This window comes from Cetorhinus maximus, chromosome 16 (assembly GCF_964194155.1).
Source record: "Cetorhinus maximus chromosome 16, sCetMax3.hap1.1, whole genome shotgun sequence".
NCBI classification, from domain to species: Eukaryota; Metazoa; Chordata; class Chondrichthyes; order Lamniformes; family Cetorhinidae; genus Cetorhinus; species Cetorhinus maximus.
In genome coordinates, this window is record NC_135894.1 from 60,310,278 (window position 1) to 60,332,746 (window position 22,469).

Genomic DNA, 22,469 nt, shown 5'->3' on the forward strand with positions numbered 1-22,469 from the left:
ATATTCCATCTGCCATGTTGTTGCCCACTCACTAAATCTGTTCAAATCCTCTTGAAGTCGCTTTGCATCTTCCTCACAACATACATTCCCGCCTAGCTTTGTGTCATCTGCGAACTTGGAAATAGTACATTTGATCCCCACATCCAAATCATTGATTTATATTGTGAACAGCTGGGGCCCAAGTACGAGAAAAGATTGCAAAGGTTCAAAGCTATACTTCCTCAAACTCTGAGCTAAAATGCTTCTCATTTATTCAGTCTTCATACAATTCCATTGAAAAGAAATAGAAACAGCAACATAAATTTAAAAATCAGCAACTGACATACCTTAAAGTAAGCATGATATTGTCCATAATTTTTAAGAATGGCTGTCTTCATGGTAACTAAATTCCAAGGAGCAGCCTTAAAAAGCAGGCGGCTCTCAGCAAAGCGAATATTCACATGGCCGAGCTTTAAAGCAAATTAAAAGGAATTTAGTGATTTTGATTAGATATTGCAAGAACAAAAAGATGCTACAATTATAACATGTTACAGGTTCATTCCAAGTTATTTTAAAGTTGAACATATAACACTGGATCTCATGTGGAATTGTACACAGTTTAAGTCAGAAAATACCATCTGACGTGACTGTCCCTGTTGGCTTTGTGCTGCTATTCCTATTTCTACTTTTACTATCACCTAACACATCTTGGTTCTCTCTGTATGCTCTTCTGCTTGCTTTGTCTTTCTCTTTTCTGCTTTCCATTTAGGTGGGGGTGGTGGATGGCACGCTATGCAGTTGTGTGGAAAACAGCTGCTGAAAGCAGCAGCCTCCATTTTGCAGTAGGAGTTGGCAAAAAAAAACAATGCCTTAACATCGAGCAGCTCCCTTCCCATCCATTCAGCCTTCAAGCTTCCCCAGGGTCATATTCGGTCACATCCTTATTAACTTCCCAGAACGCATTCCATTTCCTAGCACCTTCTAACTTTCATTACTATGGCCACCCAAAGCAGACCTTTTAAAAAGGCAGCAGCAGATCAGTGGGTGTTAATGGGACAGTAAGTCAACTGCTCCCATTTCTGAGGTCATTAGTGCCACGTGAATACTGATTGTCTTTTTTTCCTCTTTCATTACTGTTTTGCCTCTTTCTACTCAGTTTCTCCTTCCCTGGTTTGCATCTTGAGTTTTAACTTGCAATTGCCAATACTCTGCAGAGCTGGACCTTCTAGAATTTAGTGGGTCAGGCAATTTGCCTATCTATTGGAAGATATATTGGCACATATGTTGTGCAAAAAGATTGTGTTTTGGTGGTGCTTGGAGGAAGCTGTAAACAAAAATATTTTCCATTGGAATGGACGGCTAGCAGGAATTGGTTCTCGACAATTTGCTGCTTTGAAAAATAGCCCCAATTTTACAGCATAAAAATGCTGAAAATAGCATGAAATTTTGGACTACTGTTTTATCTTTTCATCAGCTTAAATGTGCTTCCCAGCTTTAGTGACTATAAAACAAAGCTACATGTGTTTATTTAGTACAGTCTATTATTTTCTATCCTCCTCACACAAACGCCCTGACTGCAAAATTCAGCCACGCTGCAGCCATTTCTCAAGTGTTAAATGGCCTCCTAGTGTGGTGGGAAGAAAGGGCATGCTCACTCAAACTCAGAAGGACAATATTGGCAGTGTGTTCAGGAAATCCAGGGCTGTATGCAGCCTTTAAAGGAACTGTCCGTTGGGTTGCAACCAACAAGGTGATCTTTTAAATATATTTACCTGAATCTGGAGTCCACTTTAAAAAGTATGTTCAGCTGTCACCTACTTCCCGCCCACCCTCACCACCCAACTTGTCCTTCTCCCCTAATCACTGCTCCCTCCTTCTCAATCATCACCACTCTCATCCCCGCTGATTGCTGTTGTTCCCTCCCCTACCTCCCTTCCTTTCCCTACCACCCAGCCTGGCACTGCCACCTGTCAGCCTAGTCATCTTACAATCACATTTACCTGGCTGCTGTTTTCATAGTGGTCCCATCTTCAATATCGCATTGCTGCGAGGTGCCCATTACTCTCTGGAGCTCGCCAGCTCAATGGAAATTAGGTCTCAGCCCCAATATTGGAAGCACATTAGACTTCACCATTCAAATCTGTGTTCCGAACCAATACCACCACCCCACCCCGCCACCCCACCTCCCATACACCTAAGCTTTTGGAAGAGGTTGAGACCTTCAAGTAAAAACTTTACTGAAGGCATCAAAAGACACACAAGACAATCGAATTGATACATTTAATAACGTTAGTGTGAATATGTATTTTCTGATATTATTATTTGTTTAGCATTTTATATGGTCATTAGAATTTTCTGGTGCTGGCAAATAAATGGCGGACACAATTTTTTTTTCCCAGGAAGTATTTTTGGCAATTTGTGGGGAGAATATAATACAGCATCACGTTATCTTACAAGGAGCCACAATACACAAGGTATAATAATGTCAACAGCAGAAATCCTATTAACAGTATCACTTGTATTATACTAAAATATAACAGGAAAGTGTAATAGTTATGTGTGGATATATCAATATGGGAATTACTTTAGAATATATTTACATAGTAGAAAAAGAACAACTTGGATTTATACAGCATGTTTCATGATCTCAGGGTGTCCTAAAGTACTTTATAGCCAACGCTGTACTTATGAAATGAAGTCTCAGTGGTACTGTAGGAAATACAATAGACAATTCTCACATAGCAAGGTCCCACTAACAGCCATGAAATCATTGAAACATATAAATTTACGACACAGAGGAAGGTCATTTGGCCCATGGTGTCCATGTGGCTGAAAAATAAATATCCAGCTGAATCCTACTTTCTAGCTGTCGGTCCATAGTCTTGTATGTTACAACACTTCAAGTGCTTATCCAAATGCTTTTTGAGGGTTGAGGGTTTCTGTTTTTAATCACCTTTTCAGACAATGAATCCCACTCCCACCACTCCCTGAGTGAAAGAATTTCTCTTACACTCCTGCTAATCTTTCTACCAGTTCCCATAAAACTTTGCCTCCATATTGTTGATTTCTCTGCTTCACTCTATCTAGAGTCCTCATAATTTTATACACCTCAGTCTCCGTGTTTTTTATGCTTTCACGGGATGTGGGCCCCACTAGTCTTTTATATATTTCAAGCAGATCCTCTCTGCTCTTATATTCTATGCCTCAGCTAAATAAGAAAGTACTCTCTGTGTCTTAACCATCTTATTTACCTATTCAGCTACTTTCAGGAATTTGTTGACATGCACTCCAAGGTTCCTCTATTCCTCCACACGTTTCAGTATCTGATCATTTATTGTGAATATCCCCTCCCCCCTCCCATGCATTAGCTCACGCTTCTCTGATTGAATTCAATTTGCCACTTTTTTGCCCACCTGACCCAGTCCATCGATATCTTCCTGCAGTGTAAAATTTTCTTCCACACTGTCATGACCACAGATCATAGCCCCAAATTACTTACAGAATATTGAACTTTCAAGTAGGACACAGGCTTTTTTTTTTTAAAAAAGGACCTACAAGCAAAAGCTGGCTGGGACTGTAAGGTGACCACTTGCTGGAAAATTCCTATGTAAATTACACTTGACAAACTAATTGAGAGAGAACGGAATGTCGCACTTAAAAAGGTGTCAAGGCCCCTACTTCAGATAGAGATACTTCAAAGGAAGAGATGCAATGCAAAAACTGAACTTTAATCTCCTGTAGTTGCGGAGATAATGGAGGCTGATTATCATCTCAGCAGAAACCATCTCCTGTTGAGTTATATCCCAGACTGTGGACATGATCTAAATTGAAAGAAAGCAGGTTCTGGGCGAAAGACATGTTTGTTTCTTTCCCTTCCAGGAATAACAAGAAAAGGGGTTTAAAAAGCCAACTGCAAACCAGATCTCTGTGTGCTAGTCTATTATTCTACTGTGTGCTGTGAAGATCACAGCTGAAGAACATCAACTAGGCATCCCTGCACTTGCAGGTAAAAAAGTCTCTCTGATTGCTGGAAGCAAATCACAAGTCAGCACAGCCACGGTCGAAAAGAAAACAGGACAACTCCTTTCAGCTAACCTGCGGAACCAAGAATCTCCAAACCAACTGCTCAACTGTTAAAATCAGCTCGACAGAAATCATCCAACTTAACGGCCACAATGTTCCACCATTTACTCTTCGCAGACAAGCCAAAGACTGCTTTGTTTTTATTTTAAACTTTTGTTTCTGGACTCACTTCTCATTCCTAATCTATGTGTATGTGTGTTGTGTTTTTATTATTTCCCCTCGTGCTTAGTAGCTAATAAACTCACTAACTCAGGAAAGCTTGGTTAAATTGGCTCCTTTTAAAACACAAATACATTTGGACTGGTAAAAGATATCCACGAGGGAAGGGATCCTTTTTAAATTAACCTTGTTGCAACCAACCAAAGGGGTTGAATAAAGAAGGGGAGCCAGTTCATCCCCCCCACCCACCTCACCCAGGAGCATAACAATTTAGGGAAACCTCGCCCAGGGACCGATGGGTAAAACCACACGGCCAATTTTTTTATCATATGCAAAGGTTTTAATGATGCTCCCTACTTCCAAGTCTAAATCATGGATATAAACCACTGAATCATTGATATATACTGTGAAAAGCAATGATGACCAAATAATCTATGTTTTTTGGTAATGCTGGTTGAAGGATAATGCCATTTGATCTTCTATTTCCACCTGAAAGGGCAGGCAGGACGTCTGCCATCTCATATAAAAGACAACAGACAAAATTTAATGCCAGTCCCCCTCCCTGCCCCCAAGCTGCAGCAGTTGGTTTGTAGGCGTGGGGGCATTTAGTCAGGCGGTAAGGCGCAGTGTCCCCACCACCTTCCTGCTTCCAACCAGTTAAGTCCAGGGTGGGAAGGCTCATGGACAACCTTCCTGCCCGGATGTTAATTGAGCCTCTTAAGTGGGCAATTAATAAAAGGCGACATGTATAACATTAAAGTGTGATTAGGAATAGAGAATACTGCTCAAATTAGAAATTGGCCCCTTCATTGTCACATGACTGCCCAGGGCAACTGCTGGCATTCCACTGAGTCTAGGGAATTAAGTGGGTGGGGTAACAAATAATAAATGAAAGTTAACATGAATATAGCATTTCCAAGTCATTTAGGAAATCATTCTAAACAGTTCTTTATAAGCTGTTGAAAACAATGGATGTTGAAGATAAAGCATCCTTTTACTGGGGAACAGAAAAAAATTATGTTCAACAATAAATTACATGAATACAAAGCATATATTCAAACACAGTTTATAGAAGAGAGTGTAAAAATAGCTACACAAATAAATTAACGTAGCATTGTACCTTAGCAACACATTTCAATCTGATTTTGTTTCCGTGATGCACAATAAGATCAAATTCTCCTTCCTTAGGGGAAAAATATGATGCATGCCAGACCACTTCACATTTCAGATCATTGAATGCTTCCACAATGCCTGCATAAAGTGTGGTTCATAAGTATACTGTTAAAGAACAACTCAATTGTACAAATAAGAGAAAAATCATTCGCTCACTACAGGCAACTCCTCATATCCTCATCTAACCAGCCAACACTCCCCCCTCACCTATTGCCCTCTCGCACCCATGCCTCATAGTCTGCCGAAGGGTCATGAGGACTCGAAACGTTAACTGATTTCTTCTCCACTGATGCTGCCAGACCTGCTGAGTTTTTCCAGGTAATTCTGTTTTTGTTTTGGATTTCCAGCATCCGCAGTAGCTTTTAGCTTTTTGTTTTTAACCCTCCACAAATGTTGTCCTTGCCACTAAAGTCATTATGAACATTCACACCTCTCTGCTTTCTCTCCTTGCAGGAGGAGGTTGCGGATGTCAGTAGTGACCTGCTATGAGAGCCTGAGCCTCCAGGGGCATTGGTGCACAGAGACTATAGAGTCATAGAGGTCTACAGCACAGAAAAAGGCCCTTCGGCCCATCACGTCTGCACCAGTCAATCAAGTACCTAACTATTCTAATCCCATTTTCCAGTACTAGGCCCATAGCCGTGTATGCCAATGGCATCGCAAATGCACGTCCAAGTACTTCTTAAATATTATGAGGATATCAAGAGAGATATTAAGAGAGCTGATCCTCTGCCTTTAGACCATGAGTTGGGGTCTCACCCCCTTCCAGCTGGATTTCAGTCTCCATCCCCTCTGCCCTGTGAAGGGCATGTGGCTGAGGAGAAGGTAGCTGGCACTGCTGCTGACGGTGATGGTGTTGTTGCTACTCTTGACCTGATTGATTTACTCTCTTTCTGTTCCTTCCTCCCTAGTAAGAAACCAACTAACTTCATTTTTACACGAGCTACCTCCGTCAGGTCGGATGAAGAATGCGATTCCTTCATCTGATACTATCGGACTCCAACTGAATTGAGCAGGGTGGTTCCTCCTGTTATAAAGCCGCACTGTTGTCCTGAAGCCTGATTCTGCCAAGAGCCCATAGTTTGGGGTCAGCACCAGCTCATTGCTCAACAGTTCAAGAGCAACACAAACCACGTCTGCCAGTATTAATACATGACCAGTATGGCTGTTGTTTATTGTGTAGGCAATTGACCTGCATAATAAAAGAAAAGTGACTAATGTTTTTGCCGTATCAGCTTAAAAAATAAGCATTATTAGCACAGCATTTCAATATGAACAAACTTCTGTTTACAATCCTTCCCTCAGTCCATTGTACAATTCCCAAACAGTGCACCTGCTCACCATTGGTGCTGTTTTACTAATCTGTTGACAGACCCCTAATTTTGCTTTTCTTAGAGCCCAATGTGCGGTAGAAATTAAAACTCCGCAAATACTGTTTTCCCTTTCCCAGTAAGTAAAAGAATCCATGATTATCTTGTAAACAAACCAAATGCAGCAATTGTAATTTCTATGATAAAAACAACTTCAAATGGTGCCCAATTCAAAGCAACATTCAGCTTCTCAAACAAAACTTTAAGACTCTAAGATTCCACATTACAAGAATTAATAACTATTGTCATATGCCAACTTTAAAGATGGTAGTGAATCACAGATGATTGAACATTAGAAATTGGTTAAAAAAAATTGGTGTAAAAAAATTAACTATGGTTTCAAGAACTATGGTATGAAAACATCCAAGTAGCTTCAATTTTTGTTCTAACACTTCAACAATATTCTTTCAAGTGATTATTGACTATCAAGTGACTATTGTATACAAGTTACTATCATGAGCAAATCAGATATCTCGGCTGGGATTTTCCAGTCCCGCCAGTGGCAGGCATTGTTGGGGGTGGAACCAGAAACTTTGGAGAATGGCCAAAAGTCCATTGATCATGGGTGGGAATTTCCAGTTCTGCCAGCAACCTCTGACAATAGTTCATTTAGTAGGCACGTTGTCAGTGTAGAACTGAACCATACAAATTCAGAAGTTTCTGGATTCAATCTCTCTTTTTTCATCTATGTTGAATTAGATGTGCTTTCTGCTGGACAACAATAGTGATGTAACAATAGGTGAGAGAGTTCCCAGTCCAGTGACTCTTCTGGAACTGTGAGAGTGTACAGTTAGGTAACAGCATGATCAGGCTTGGCTGTCACACCCTTCTGAAGGAATAGCCTACTGACACTCACAAAGCTCACTCATGAGGAACAAACATTTCAGTGAGGTAACAGAAATGCATCAGTGCGGTAACAGAAATGCATCAGTGCCTGTTAAACCATAAGATGAGTTTGTGTCTTGAAGAGAGGATAGAAAAGGAATATGAACTCTTTACTAAGTACCAATCATTACATTACAATGGCCAGGATTTTGCCCTTGTCAGGCAGGCTTGGCAGGGGTGGTCGGGAAGCCGTCTTCCGCCCGCGATCAGACCATGACTGCAATTTCACACTGGTGGGCCAAATAAGGCCCACCCAGTGTGAAACGCATGCTGCAGCACTAAGTGCTGCCTATGTTGGGGAGGGGGAGGACGGTGTGCAGGGAACATCACGCATGTGCACAGGAAAAGTTCTCTGAGGCAGCTCTCGAAGAGTTTTGAAAATGAAAAATAAAGACATAAAATTTTTAAAAACATGTCCCCTCATGTGACTATGTGAAGACTGTGTCACATGAGCAGGGACATGTTATTAATGAAAGGTTAACACTTTTATTTTATTTTTAATTGCTGTTGGAAACCTCACCCCACCCATGGATAAGGTTTCCTAAAAAATGCAAAGGCTGCTTGGTCTTTTCGCCTGCCCGCCAACCATAAGGTTGGACGGGCAACAAAAAATTTCATTTAATTGGTACTTTAATGGTGTTAATAGGCCTGTTAATTGTCAGCGGGCACGCTGCTGACTCCCACGCACGCCCACTGACTGAAATATTACACGTCATTTTACGCTGGTTCAGGTTGGGCACACGCCCACCCAACGAGCTAAAAATCTCTTATAAAAAGGAAACTAGTAGAGATATCCATTTTTCTGCTAAAATGTGCACTTTTCCAGATTTTTTCAGGTATTTATAAAATGCATTAGGTATTAATCAAATTATTTTTCAAAAAATGAAAGTCCTACAATTACAATATAGATACCACCAATAGAATCATAATATGTTCATATGAAATTTCTCTTGCTGCTGTTATGGCACAGATTTCAAAACACAGAGGTTGCCACTGATAGAATGGAACAGAGAGAAATGTCAGACAAATTTTTTAAGTGTTCATGAGCTATAATGTGTAATTTCAGGGTGAAAACAGCAAACACCTTTAACATTAATTTGTATAAACAAAAAAAATGATTAATTGAAATTCCCCATTTGAAGAACATACAGTAATTAGTGCCATCAACTTGTAGTTTATTTTGTATCATACATGTATTTATGCTTTACAATCACTTCTGCAAGTGCTGGCACAAAATCCATCACCCAGGACAATCAGGTAATGACCTCAAACTGGGGCCAACTGCCAGCTTCCCAAACCTATCAGGAATTAATCTGGAAATTGAGGCCAAATTTGAGTTATATTTTTCGAATAATTATATATTTTCTAAGGCCCTATGCAAAATGAAAGCAAAATCACAGACAGGATTTTACAGTGCTTGCCAGACACATCAGTGGCGTAAGATCTCAGAAGATCTTGACAATACTTCATGTTAATTTTGTTACGACATTAAAACAAATTAGGGGTGAAATTGGGCATGGACATGGACACAAATTGTGCGTTGCTGCATTGGTTACCTATGAGACACCCAGCTGATAGTCAGTTCCATTGACTTCTATAGAAATGGATATTAGTATATCATTCAAAAGGCTGAAAAGTTATTTTGCCTGCCTTGTTTCTATGTCCATATCCAATTTCCCAACAACTTATATTTATTTGCATATTTATATCCACCTCCAGTTTGATTCTCCATTAGAAAGAAAAGTAATTCCTCTTCAATACTTACTTCTGAAAAAATCCCTCTGATGTAGATTCAAATATTATTGGTAGATAAGCTGCAGACATTGGTGGAATCACCTGTGATAAAGGGCTAGACTCCCGGAGCTCTGGATAATTAGTAGTCACTTCAATTAGAACGTGAACTGGTAAATTGTTTACAATATTCAAATTCTGCTTAGATGTTGAATGTACACAAACTGTTCCAAAGTCAATTGTCGTTGGGCCTGTAATTTAAAAAAAAAAGTATGAATTTAGAGAAAAATATTGCATGAAACAATTACCTTAGTAATGGGCGAAATGCAATAGCACAAGGGACAAAGGGTAGCAGATCCTTGACTGTTTAGTACATTTTCCAAATTAAAACTTGCTACAGTATTAACCCAAGGGTATGAGTGCTGTATTGTTCTTAGTTGGAGAAAAAATAAATGTAACACTATACAGTTCTTTGTGCAACCAAATTACAACAACAGTACAGTTGTTTATTTTCTGATGCTCAATCTTCTGTTAATGATTTCTGCGCCAAATTTACTGTTAAAACTTATCCCAATTAAAATTATGTCTAAAGTACTAAGATTTTTAAAAGCATACTTATCTTTATCAGTTGGAGGGGAATAATTCACATCGGAGCAGAGTAAAAACAAACTTAGTGATTACATAAAATATTTATTCTCCAACTTAATTAGTAAATGACTAGTTTCCTATATTTTCTAAAAAAAAAGCTATTACTCATTATTTATTAATTCACCAAGGTTGGACATTAAGAATTGCTACTTGAATGAGATATCAGAGAAGGCCTGGTCCACTTGGATCCCACACCTCTTCCAGTGAGAGTGGGAGAAAATATGCAACCAAAAAAAAAAGCCCCCTCCAGACTGGCCAATGACTTTCCAAAAGGGTAAGAGGATAAAATACCTTGGAAAAAGGTCATGTCGCCCTTTAAACAAAGTACCGAGGTAGAATTTCCCCAAGGTGTTAAGAATAATTTGAGATAAGGGACGGAAGTGTCCCAGATTTGCACTAAGTGTGGTAGCAGGCGGATAAAACAACGTTTTACCCACCGGCCGCAATGGCTGGTTTTCACGCCATATCGTCCCAAACTGCCGCATTTGTTATGCATTCCTGGGAAACACGCTGTTTCCATGGCGGGTGGGCTCTCATTCGCCTGCCATGCCATTGCCTCGCCGCTTCATCATGCCAGGCACCATATTTAAAGTACAGCCATGCGCACACATCTCAGTGCTTCCAGCTCAGGACTATTGAAGGGAAGGTGTCCATGAAAGGCAAAAAGACTGCAGCCCCCAGGTTTAGTGATGCATCATTGGAATGTCTTTTGGACGCCATGGAGGCCTATTATGATGTCCTCTACCCCCGTTCTGGCCACAGGATGGGCAGCGGCATGACCAACTAGGTTTGGGAGGCGGTGGCAGTGGTGATCAGTGCCAATGCTGTACAGAAGAGGTTGGTCATCCAATGCAGATAGAGGATGGTCTCATCCGTGCAGCAAGGGTATGGCAGCCATCTCATCACTCTAAACTCACACACTCAAGCCCATCACACATTCACTGGCATCTCATTCACTGCCAGCTCAAGGGACGTCACCACCCATTCTCACACACATACCCTCACATGTCCATCTGGCCTCATCTCCTCTGGAGACTGCCTCCTCAGCCCTCACCATCTTGAGGCCACTTGCACAGATCAATATGTGCCCCCACACATACCCTGGGTTACCCTCCTTCCCCAGTGCAGCAGCCTCTTCCCTTGCTTGAGGCCACTTCTCCCCCTTCGCCAAGCAAGCCCTAGCCCTGCAACCATTGAAAAGCCATCTACTTATGGCTGATTTGGTAGATAGAGACCTGCCGTGAGCTCCGCTAAAAGTGATGTGGTGCTTTCTGTGAAGCCTGGCGCTGATGACTGCGAGTGCTGACCGAAGCAAGGTAGGCAAACAAACCTTGAAGTCCAAAGTGAAGTGCAGCCCGCCAGTTGCACGTCGCTTATCGCTGTTGTGAAACAAGTCGGCGTGTTTTCCCACCGATGTGGGTGGATGATCTAGCCGGTGTGGGGGGATGATCTAGCCGGGGTGGGGGGAGAAACCTTAGGGGACAGGCCTAATAATAAAAATGCTGATGTATTACAATGAGGTTCCCGACGTCTGATGATGGAGAACATGGCCCATCGTCAGTGGGCTGAGCAGACAATTGCGAATTGGTTTCACGCATCATGAAACCGATCGCGCCATATTTTCCGCTCACGCCACCGAACATGCCCGATATCAGCGGGCACAGAAAATCCCAGCCAAAGTTTTAAGTACATTTGCGTATCCACATCTGAAAGCAGCAAAATAAGACCAACATGTAGGAGAAACTCTTTTCAGGTTCAGGATTAAATCGATTTGCTTACAAAGTAAGAGAACAAAGCTCACTGATTGATAGCATGGCCAAAAAAATTGTGTAAACGCTTAACTGAACCATGAAAGTGTCAACATTATGTGATGCAAAAACAAAACACTGCAGATGCCGGAAATCTCATATAAAAACAGAAAATGCTGGAAACACTCAGCAGGCCAGGCAGCATCTGTGGAGGGAAACAAAGTTAATGTTTCAGGTCCGTGACCCTTCATCAGAACTGAAGGGTGACCCGACGCTGGCGGATCAGAAAAAACCAGGGATAACCCCACCTCGGCCATTTCAAAGCGTAATCAGGCAGCTAAAGAGCTGCAATCATGCTCCTGTTCATTTAAGTCATGGTATCCAGCCACCAAGAGCTGCTGGACGATCCGGAATGGGGGGCAGTGCTGGAACTGCACCAACAGCCTAGAGAAGCAGCAATGGGTGCCGCCCTCAAACAAAGGTAGGAGGGGTCAGGGGTCACTGAGACCAGTCAGGTAGGTCCTGCCAAGTTGGGGTCTGGTAAGGGCAGGTGGTGGTTTCTGTTGGGGTGACCTTTGCTATCATTGGAGCCCCTTGGTGGGCCACAGAATACCCAATGAGGAGATCACCCCTCCCTCACACCACAGGAACCAGGCCTGCCAAGATTTACTGGGCACAACCAGCCCCCCGCTCCCCCCACCCCTTGCCATTTGTATATTACCAGTTAAGGGCCTCAACTGGCCTCTGGATAGGAAGCTCATCCTCTACTTTCCCCATTGCTGATATAATTCCATGGCATCGGAAGGCCATGGGCTTTCTACCCCATGCCTTCCCACCTAATTCTCTGCTCTACCACCCCTGCATTTCCCAACCCAATCCTGAGCACCCTTTAAATTCTGCTCATTTTGTCACCCCAGGATAGATCTCCATCAACTATGCTAGCTCTTCCAATTCTCTAGCTGCCAAGTTTTTCTTCAGTATGTCAGCAACCTGTGTGGGAACTGAATGCAATGAGGTTTTTGAATCCTAATGTGATGGCTATCTCAATTTGATTGAAGACTGGTATCTATATAGCAGCAAGCAAAATATCCATTAAGGAAGATATATTTGGTTTACATAGGAACAGGCATTGGTTATTTCGTCCCTCAGCCTGATCCAGTATTCAATTACATCATGGCTCATCTGAACTTCAACTCCATTTACCTAGCTTTGATCTAATCCTTTGATACCCTTACTTAGTAAAGATCTGGAAATCTTAAACTTGAAAATTTCAATTGACCCACAGTCTTTTGGACAAGAGAATTTCTGATTTTGACTATCCTTTGTGTAAAGAAGTGCTCCCTGATCTAACTCCTAAATGGTTCCAGCTCTAATTTTAAAATTGTTCCTTTTTGTTCTGATTCTCCATCAGAGAAAATAGTTTCTCTGTATTCATTGAATCCTTTCATCATTTTAAACATCTTATGAAATTGCCCCTCAACTAGTAAACTCAATAGCTCCTATTTCAGTTGCACTCAACTGAAACCAATTTTTAAATCATTATCTGTCTCAAATAAATCTATTACAGGTAAAGACTGGCTTTGGTTTCTTCCTTCACCAACTGGCTGGAGTACAACAGCCTTGGGGACCGTGGCGGGGTAGCAGGTAGACACATAAGCTGAGGCTTAGAAGAGAGCATGCTGCAAAGTCAATAAGAATGGAGCAGTACTGAGGCAATGACCAAAGGCACAGTGAAACCTGCAATAACAGCAACAAACTCCAGGAACAAGAGACATGCTAGTAAGGGGCAGCCCAAATTCAGCAGCAGAAATGCACAATAAGGACCCGAACAAATAGCTAAGCAAAAATCCATTATTGTTACTGGTTTAAAAGGTGAGATGTTAAATATCTATATAGAAAAAAAGAAGTCCCTCACTCTATACATTAATTTGAAGATAAATTACTCTCGACATATTCTCTCTTCATGTAGCATCCAAAGGTTGCTAATCATGGCTCTCCACACATCACCGTCTTAAGCAGTCTTTTCATGATGCCATAATATCACAATAGGGCAAATAGAAGAGGCAGGACTAAAAATTACCTCAGCTGGCATGGGGACTGAACCCACAGGTCATCACCATTAAGCACTACATTCTAACCATCTGAGCTATCCAGCCTTACCTTGACATATTATGACTCATTATCCAACATGGCACTTTCAGTGGGGAACATTGAATAATGGGACCACACACAAGATACAAGTGTTAGATGCAAATGAATATGTTGTCATTAACTTAAATGGTTGGAAAACTGCACAACAAACACCCAAATTGCCAATAAGCAGTATCTGCAGACATGATTTCCTGCAAGGAGCATAATTACCCCTACTAAATCGACTATTCAGAAGTGAATTATAAATATCAAAGATATAAACTAATAGTCAACCTACCAATGGATATTTGGTGAAGCTGCTGAGGTGTCAGAATCAAACTGCAATCCTTCTCCTCTTGAAGTGAAGATGGAACAGCATTAAGACCGTCCCTTGCCTGCTGTAAATCAATTGGGAGGAGATCAAATGTGCTTGTAATGGAAGAAAACAGTGAAATTCCTCCTTACCCAAAAACACAGTCCCAATAATATCTATAAATACATTGTCCATTTGTTTCGCAACATTGATGTGTTCTGGCTTTTCAAACACATTAACAATATTTTCTCATTCAATTTGATATGGAAACTAATCTGTAATGTTTACATTTTTGTGTTCCCCATTTCTCCTCTGTGTTTTGGTCAACATTTCTCCCTTAAATAACACCTAAAAATAGTTGGTAAATTCTTGCCCTAAGGCTGATATTTATCTTCAGTGGTTTTGTGAAGCTACTCAGATGAATTCATTGACCATGAAGTACTTTTTGGGACATCCTAACATCATGAAAGACACTATATAAATGCAAACCCTTCCTTCCTTCCTTTTTTCTTCCCTTTCTTTCACAAGATAAAGATCTTGCATGATATGATGTCAGGAATAATGGCCTGGACTTTGTGGGGTTTTTGATGTAAACAGGGATTCTGTCTGCACCTTTCCAGTGCAGATTAATAGTGAAATCCTGAAGCTACTGTCTGCTGTTTACTGCTCTGCCACAGGCTGCGCTGTAGACTGCCAAGTTAAAGCCAACAATCATTGAAATCAGTCTTCACTCTCACACCACCATTAAAAACCAATAAAATGTTTCAACTTGTTCAAACAGGTGTAAATGGGTTTTTAATGATAATCTAAGCAATAAACATTGCTGAGCAACAGATCCAGTCCTTAAAAAGTAATTTTATATTTGTGGAGTGCTGTTAAATGTCACCATTAAGATTAATCACTCGGCCTTTAAAACTAATTTTTAAAATATTTTCTCATGATATTTGAGTTGTCACACCAAGTGTATGACCCAATCTTTATTTTGTTCTATGCAAATACTTTAAAAAGTAATTTGATTTTAATACTTCTCATTCCCTGGCTGTGAGAATTTTTTAACATGATTGGCTACTGGGACAGCTTGATGCCATCACTGCAGCTCTACTCAGGGAATCCCCATTAAAGAATGCTATGAAGAGATAAGATTCACACCACAAAAATCACACCACAAAAATCACTAGGTCTCTCAGCAAGGCTTTCTTCAAGTTCAATAGTGAAGTCCTTGCTACATCACTGACTGCAAAATCCAGGTCATTGTGTTTTTTTTAATATAATCACGTACCCATCTTTCAGAGCAGGCATGAAACAGGATGGATGATCCTGTCAAGTGCATGTAAAAGATCCAATGGCACTATTCAAAGAGTTCTCCTTGTGTCCAGGACGACATTTAGACTTATGTATTTATCTCATTTCTGTTTCCAGGACTTAGTGTGAAAAATGGCTGAGCATTTCAGCCATGATCTAAGTGGATGGCAGTGCAGGCTCGAGAGGCAATGTGGCTGTTGTAAGATGGCCGAATTGCGCTATTAGTGTTAGAGTTGATGTGCAGACACTTCTTGGGTGGAAACATTAAGTTTATTTACAATATACTCAGCAGCAACTACATGTGTGCTTTCAACTCCAACTCTGATCCTACACTAACTGCTGAGGTTGCCCACGCTACTTTCCTATTGATCACTACAGATCATGTGATCTTGCCTAACAAATATTATTCTTAAAGGTATATTACACACTAAACAAGACCATAATTAATACATTCCTACCCCTTTAACTCGGCTATAAATCTTATATTTACAAGCTATACATATTTTTCAAGACAACATAATATTTACACTAGGTTAGGAATTTACAAGTTTAGTCTTTCAGGTGGTTTCCTGGTACATGTGGAACGTCACAGCTCCACAACTTCAGATTCTTTGTCAGGAACCTCCTTTTCTGGAATTGCCTGAATATCAGGTACTTCGGTGGGCACTTACAGTTCTATATCCTCAACTCTTAAAGGAGTATCAGACATGTCTGTCCTGTCCTTAACAGAAAATGCAGACCCAGTCATGATCACTGGTGGAACCATATCTTGATGTTTGTCTCTCTCTTCCTTAAATGGTCCACATGCTTATGGATGATCCGGCCTTCTACCTCCATGTGATAAGATAGAGGTCCAGTCACCTCACCACACTTATTTAACCCGGTAACCACTTTGGTCCTGCTCAGAAATTTTTTACGCATACCAGCTCTCCCATGGTAAATTTTCTCTCATGACTATACCAGTCATGTCTGGTTTTCTGGCTTCCCTGACTCCTTTCCGCCTTCCCCTCCCCCTCCAAGTTCGGCATTATCAAGCTCAATCTCACCCTGAGACAGCGTTTCAACAATAACTCAGCAGGTGTGACACCTGATGTGTGAGGGTCGGTCCTGTAACGAGAAAGAAAGTGTGTTGGCTTGGTTGCCAATTCACCAATTAGCTTTTTCATGCCCTGAACATTTGAACTGCCCTTTCGGCCAGTCTATTTGAGGAAGGGTGGTATGGTGCAGTTTTCATGAGTGTTATCGTTGACTGATAAACCATTGAAACTCAGCACTCGTAAATGCCATGCCGTTATCGTAAACGACTACTTCAAGGGTAGTCAATGAATGGCAAAACTCTGACGTAGTTTCTCAATTGTAGCGTCGACGCTGATGACTTCACCTCATATACGTCCAACCATTTTGAATGGGCATCGACATTGAGCAAAAACATTGTTCCCAGGAAAAGTCCAATGTAGTCAATGTGTAACCGCACCCAGGGTCTACCAGGCCACTCCCATTGGTGTAATGGAGCTGTCACTGGCAACTTTTGCAGTTGCTGACATTGCACACAATGCTTCACTAAACTCTCTATTTTGCCATCCATGCTAGGTCACCATAAATAATTGCATGCTATGATCTTCATTCAGGAAATTGCTGAATGTGCACTGTGTAGTTCAATTAATAGTGGCTCCCTTCCCTTTGCAGGAGCTATCACTCGGACTCCCCACTATACGATATAATCCTGGCTGGTTATTTCATGTCATCAGTTGAAGTACGGTTTCATTTCGTCAGATACAAGATCCTGTGACCAACCATGTAGCACTTGTTCTTGTACTTGAGATAGGACTGGGTCCCAACTTGTCCAGTCTCTGATCTGAAGAGCACATATCAGCGAGGATTCTAAGAAATTTAACAATAAAACAAGTTCTTGTGGAACTGGAACATGCTCATCATTTTCTTCTAAAGGCAAACGACCAAGGGCATCGGCGTTTGCGATTTGATTGCCAGGCCTATGTACGAAAGTATATTCATATGCTGCCAGAATTAAAGCCCATCGTATTCTTGCTGAGGCTATGGGCAGTATACCCTGTTACACACAATAAGAGGTTGTGGTGGAAGAATTAATCCAGGCAGGAATCTTGGTTAAAGCTGGTTTATTCCCAAGAGAACTCCTCTGTGCCACTAACTTCCCAGTAGCTTCCACAAAAAGTGTTCCAGTTGTACCTTTTTATTCTATTCAATTGGGATAATTACTGTCCATCACCTGTTTAACTACCAATTGGTTTTAACAAGATGATTGCCATATTAACAGATTCCCCTCTTTTTAAAATTAAAACTAAAAAAAACTTGAACACTTTTTCTAAACAAACAGAAGGAAATAATGTCACGTATTTCCATGTCTATAATTCCCGAATTTCTTTTACCACACATATCTATATACAAAGACACAATTATAAAACAAAAACAATTTTTTCATTGCATCATTAAAAGACATCCCTCTTCCAACACATTTAATAATTTTTTAGAGCAGGCACTTCTTTTTGTGAAACAGTCTGTTAGCTGGTGACTTGCGTCAATCAATTTTATCTTAGAGATCTCTTTTCTTTCTAACACCTCCTTTATGCTGGCTAGGTCTATTCGTAGTCTTTTTTCTGTGACACTTTTCGTGGAATGAACATTGTCCTGTACCTCAGTATTACTTTGTTTATAGTCAGTCAACCCTGTATCTGCCGTCGTCTGCTCCTCATAACTACCCAGTGTCTGAGTATGTGAAGTGCATGGTGCTTCCTCGCGTTCTATGTCCTGTTCAGAACCTGTGAAGGTATGGTCAGTACCAATTAATTGTGAAGAATGTACCCTAAAAGTTTGATTACCGTGTTGCACAGTTACTACTTTCCCATCATTCCCTATTACCTTGCCAGATCCTTTCCACTCTTTCTGGCCTTCCCTTTTATATTATACCATGTCTTCTTGTCTAAACTGTATTCCTGATGGTCTTATGTGGTGCCGTAGGGCCTGCCGCATTTTCTCCGAAACCTCAGCTTTAATGAAAGCTTTTCTACCTGCATGCAAAGCGTTCAGATGAGCAGAAAAAGTGGAGCTAATTCTAGTCCCTTCGAGAGCAGGGGGAGCATCTGACAACACCGAAGGTAACTTCGGATTTCTTCCGTACACCAACCAGTACGGACTGTATCACCCAACCATTTGCCGAGTTTTTTACGTGCATGGCCATGCTAATGCTGTTTGCAGTTTACAGCCTGGTTGATCTGCCAATATTTTATGTAACATATCATCTATTACTGCTTGGTTTTTTTCACAAAGACCATTACTAAACGGGTTCTCAGCTGCAGTGTGCATAACTATAATGTTTAAATGTTCACACATATCTCGAAATTCATCATTAGCGAATTCCCCACCATTATCTCTGAGGAACCTCATTGGTGTTCCTAATCTTGTTCCTACCCATTTCTCCATGACCTTATCGACAATGGTTCTTTTGTTTTTACTATGTATTACAGTGGATAGACTATGCTTGGTTCCCATGTCTATGAAGTGTAGTAAAAAAATACCCCTATCCTTGTCCCAAACTTTCAAGTCCATTGCCACTGCATCATTAAACTCCCCGGCTAGTGGCAAGCTCACAACAGGATGCGGTGGTGTCTTGCAATATTTAAGGCAAATTTCACACTGAGCAGTGACTCGTGCAATAAGATCAACATATCCTTTATCAACCACTCCCGCATCTCAAAGCAGAGGCTTCAGTTTCTGTGGCGCCGGATGTGCAAACTATGTAATTTCCAAATGATCTTCTATTTGTCCACCAAATTCTCATTCTCAGCAGTTAACAAAACTTCACGAACTTTTTGATGAGAAATCTCTGGCTTCTTTAGTGGTAATCAGTAATGGCCTGACCAAGTAAAATGAAGATCCACATTTTTCCCCAAACACAACTGCTCTATCATTCTTCATATCTGAGCCACCTTCATCGCAAATCGACTCAACAATAACGGTATCTCACTAGAAACCACATCAGTACTGATAAACAGATTGATCCCTGCTATCTTACAAGGGAGGACCATGTATTGTCATCTCTGAACCTGAAGCAGGCAGAGCTTTTATATTTCTTGACCTTCCACTGGTCTGCCGCCTCGAGAGACTCCGGATAGCAGTTAAGCCAATCTATGCTGCACATCGTAGAAGTACAACCACTGTCCAGAATTGCACAGCTGAAGGAATCTACCATCAAGATACTCATCACTGGATTCAAACTCTCAGTGATCAATACAATTCCATCATGGCAGTCACCATCATCATTTTCAGATGAATCTGTCTCGTGGGTCACTTCAAAAACACGATTCCTTCCTCTGGTCAGTTCATCACGTAATGATACTGGGTATCACGCTGAAAACACCGATTAACCATTCCCCGTGCATTTTTTGGGTTTAAATGTCTACGGTCACCAACCCAGATGCGCTTTTTGTCCAGACTCTCAAATTGGCTAGGGTTACGACCATTTTCAGGCCTCGTCATTAACCCCATCTTTGTATCGGAATCTTGGTCTAATATTTGGTCAACTGTGAAATTTGGTCACCAGTGAATCCTCTATTCTTTGTTTTACAGCATAGTTGTTCGCATTTGCTAAAAAAACGTGGCAGGGAACGACTGTTTCCCCAGAAATTTTTTTTTTAGGGCAGCAGCCATTTGATCTAAGAGAGGTTCTTTCCCCTGGAACTGAACCCCTGTTAGCACTAAAAGACTATCAACATGGGAAATGCGAGCACAGTCCAGTAATTTAAATGCCAATACTCTGGAATTTCAAGTTCAAATTGCTGTAGTCTCCTGTACCATTTATCAAAATCCATGATATATTCTTCCATGGACTGATCATCTGATTTCCTAAACCTATCAAAGCCTCATACGCTTCCAATAACTCATCCTTTTTGTAGAACTTTATCTAAAAATTGTATCAGACGGTTTAATCCCTCTTCATGATCCAAATCATCCACTTTCCACTATGAAAATACTTTACTCCTTATCTTACTTTTGGCTGGTAATGGTAATGCCAAAGCCATACCTTGCTTCTTTCGGGATATGGAAGTAACCCGGGTCCACATTTCAGCTTCAGCCCTCCACTGCTGATAAGGTTCAGAGTCAGAAAAAATTGGTGGATGGTCAAAGCTTGCGATTTTGCACTGTCCTTCCACCATTCTGTAAATTAAATTGTCAGCAACAGTACACTTCTTATCCCTCGGAGGACTGAGACAGAAAGCTTCATATACAGCAATCAGTCAGCAAAGCTTAAAGTTCATTCTCTGCTACCACGTTACTGACAATAAGAGATTGTGGTGGAAGAATTAATCCAGGCAGATCTCTTGGTTAAAGCTGATTTATTTCCAAGACAACTCCTCAGTGCTACTAACTTCCTAATAGCTTCCACACAAAGTGTTCCAGCTGTACCTTTTTATTCTATTCAGTTGGTATAATTAATGTCCATCACCTGTTTAACTACCAATTGGTTTTAACAAGATGATTGCCATATTAACATAGCCTTGTCCTCACTAAACGATCCTAGCAATGGTTTGTGGTCTGAAACGATTGTAAAATGGCGGCCATGTACGTACTGGTGAAATTTCTTGACACCAAAGATGATGGACAGGCCTTTTTCTACCAGCGAGTATCTCTTTTCTGCTGTGGTGAGCGTTCTTGCTACATAACCTATTGGCCATTCCATGCCGTCATCCTTCCGATGAGAGAGCACTGCTCCCGCTCAGTAGGGAAATGTGTCACATGCCAGCATTAATTCTTTTGTCTGGTCATAATGCACTAATAGATTGAGCGAGTGCAACAATTATTTCGCCTTTATGAAAGCTTCATTCTGGGGCGCCTTCCAAAACCAACATTGGTTCTTTTTGAGTAGAGAATGCAGGCGGTGCCAGCACTGTAGACAAATTGGGTAAGAACCACCCATAATAGTTGATCATTCCTAGGAATGATTTGAGCTCTAAGGCGTTCTTTGGTGCAGGTGCCTCTCTTACAGCTCTCATTTTCTCCTCAACCAGGTGGAGACCCTGTGAATCTACCCGGTGACCCAAGTAAATTACCTCCCTTGCTTAGAACACGCACTTTTTCTTTTTTAAGCGCATTCCAGCTTGCAAGAAACATTTTAAGACTTCTTCTAAGTTTGCCAAATGCTCATTTTCAGTGAATTCTGTCACCAAGACATCGTCTACAACCTGAAGCAGTCCCTGCAGTAAGCTTTCCATTGTTCTCTGAAAGATGGCACAAGCAGAGGAGACACCGAAAGCCAATTGTTTTTATTGGTAAAACCCTTTGTGGATATTAATTGTGACAAATTCCCTGGTGGCATTATCCAGCTCTAGTTATTGATAAGCATAACTCATGTCAAGCTTTATGTACGTTGTCCCTCCTACCAGCTTGGCATACAGGTCTTCAAGTTTTGGAATGGGATGCCTGTCTAACTTAGCTACTTTATTAACGGTCAGTTTGTAGTCTCCACAAATTCGGATGCTTTGGTCAGGTTTAAGGACGGGGACTATGGGTGCTCCCCATTCTGAGAACTGAACAGATTGTATAATGCCCAGTTTCTCTAGTCTGTTCGGTTCAATGTCGACATTGGCGCCTTCATGAAGCCAGGGGTTGCTTCTGGGTCCACATGAATCTTGGCCTGCAGGCTCTAGATTTTCCCCAGTTTGTCCTTAAAGACAGTGGTGTACTTTCTAAGTAGCTCTGGTAGCCTGCTTGCTCTCACCTGGAAAATTTCAGCCTATTCTGACTTAATCTCCTTTAACTGATTTCGCCCCAGGAGGCTTGGCCCTTCACCTGCTATCACCATCAATAGTAGCGTCCCCAATTGGCTTCCAGAATGGACAGTTATTCTGCTTATGCCTTTTAATAAAATGTCTTCACCCGTATATGTTTTCAGCTTGGCATCTGTTTCTTCTAAAC

General features: G+C 41.2%; 1 protein-coding gene across 1 annotated transcript in view; it reads right to left on the minus strand.

Moving 5' to 3' along the window:
- LOC144691873 (cilia- and flagella-associated protein 47-like) overlaps positions 1-22,469 on the minus strand; it is a 647,761-nt gene that overhangs the window by 557,240 nt on the left and 68,052 nt on the right. Inside the window, exons 10-14 of the mRNA XM_078560450.1 lie at positions 14,205-14,304; positions 9,415-9,631; positions 6,342-6,586; positions 5,342-5,472; positions 327-449 (exon numbers count right to left, since the gene is read on the minus strand). Of these exons, the coding sequence (XP_078416576.1) occupies positions 327-449; positions 5,342-5,472; positions 6,342-6,586; positions 9,415-9,631; positions 14,205-14,304 (816 nt within the window). The remainder of the gene's footprint in view (positions 1-326; positions 450-5,341; positions 5,473-6,341; positions 6,587-9,414; positions 9,632-14,204; positions 14,305-22,469) is intronic.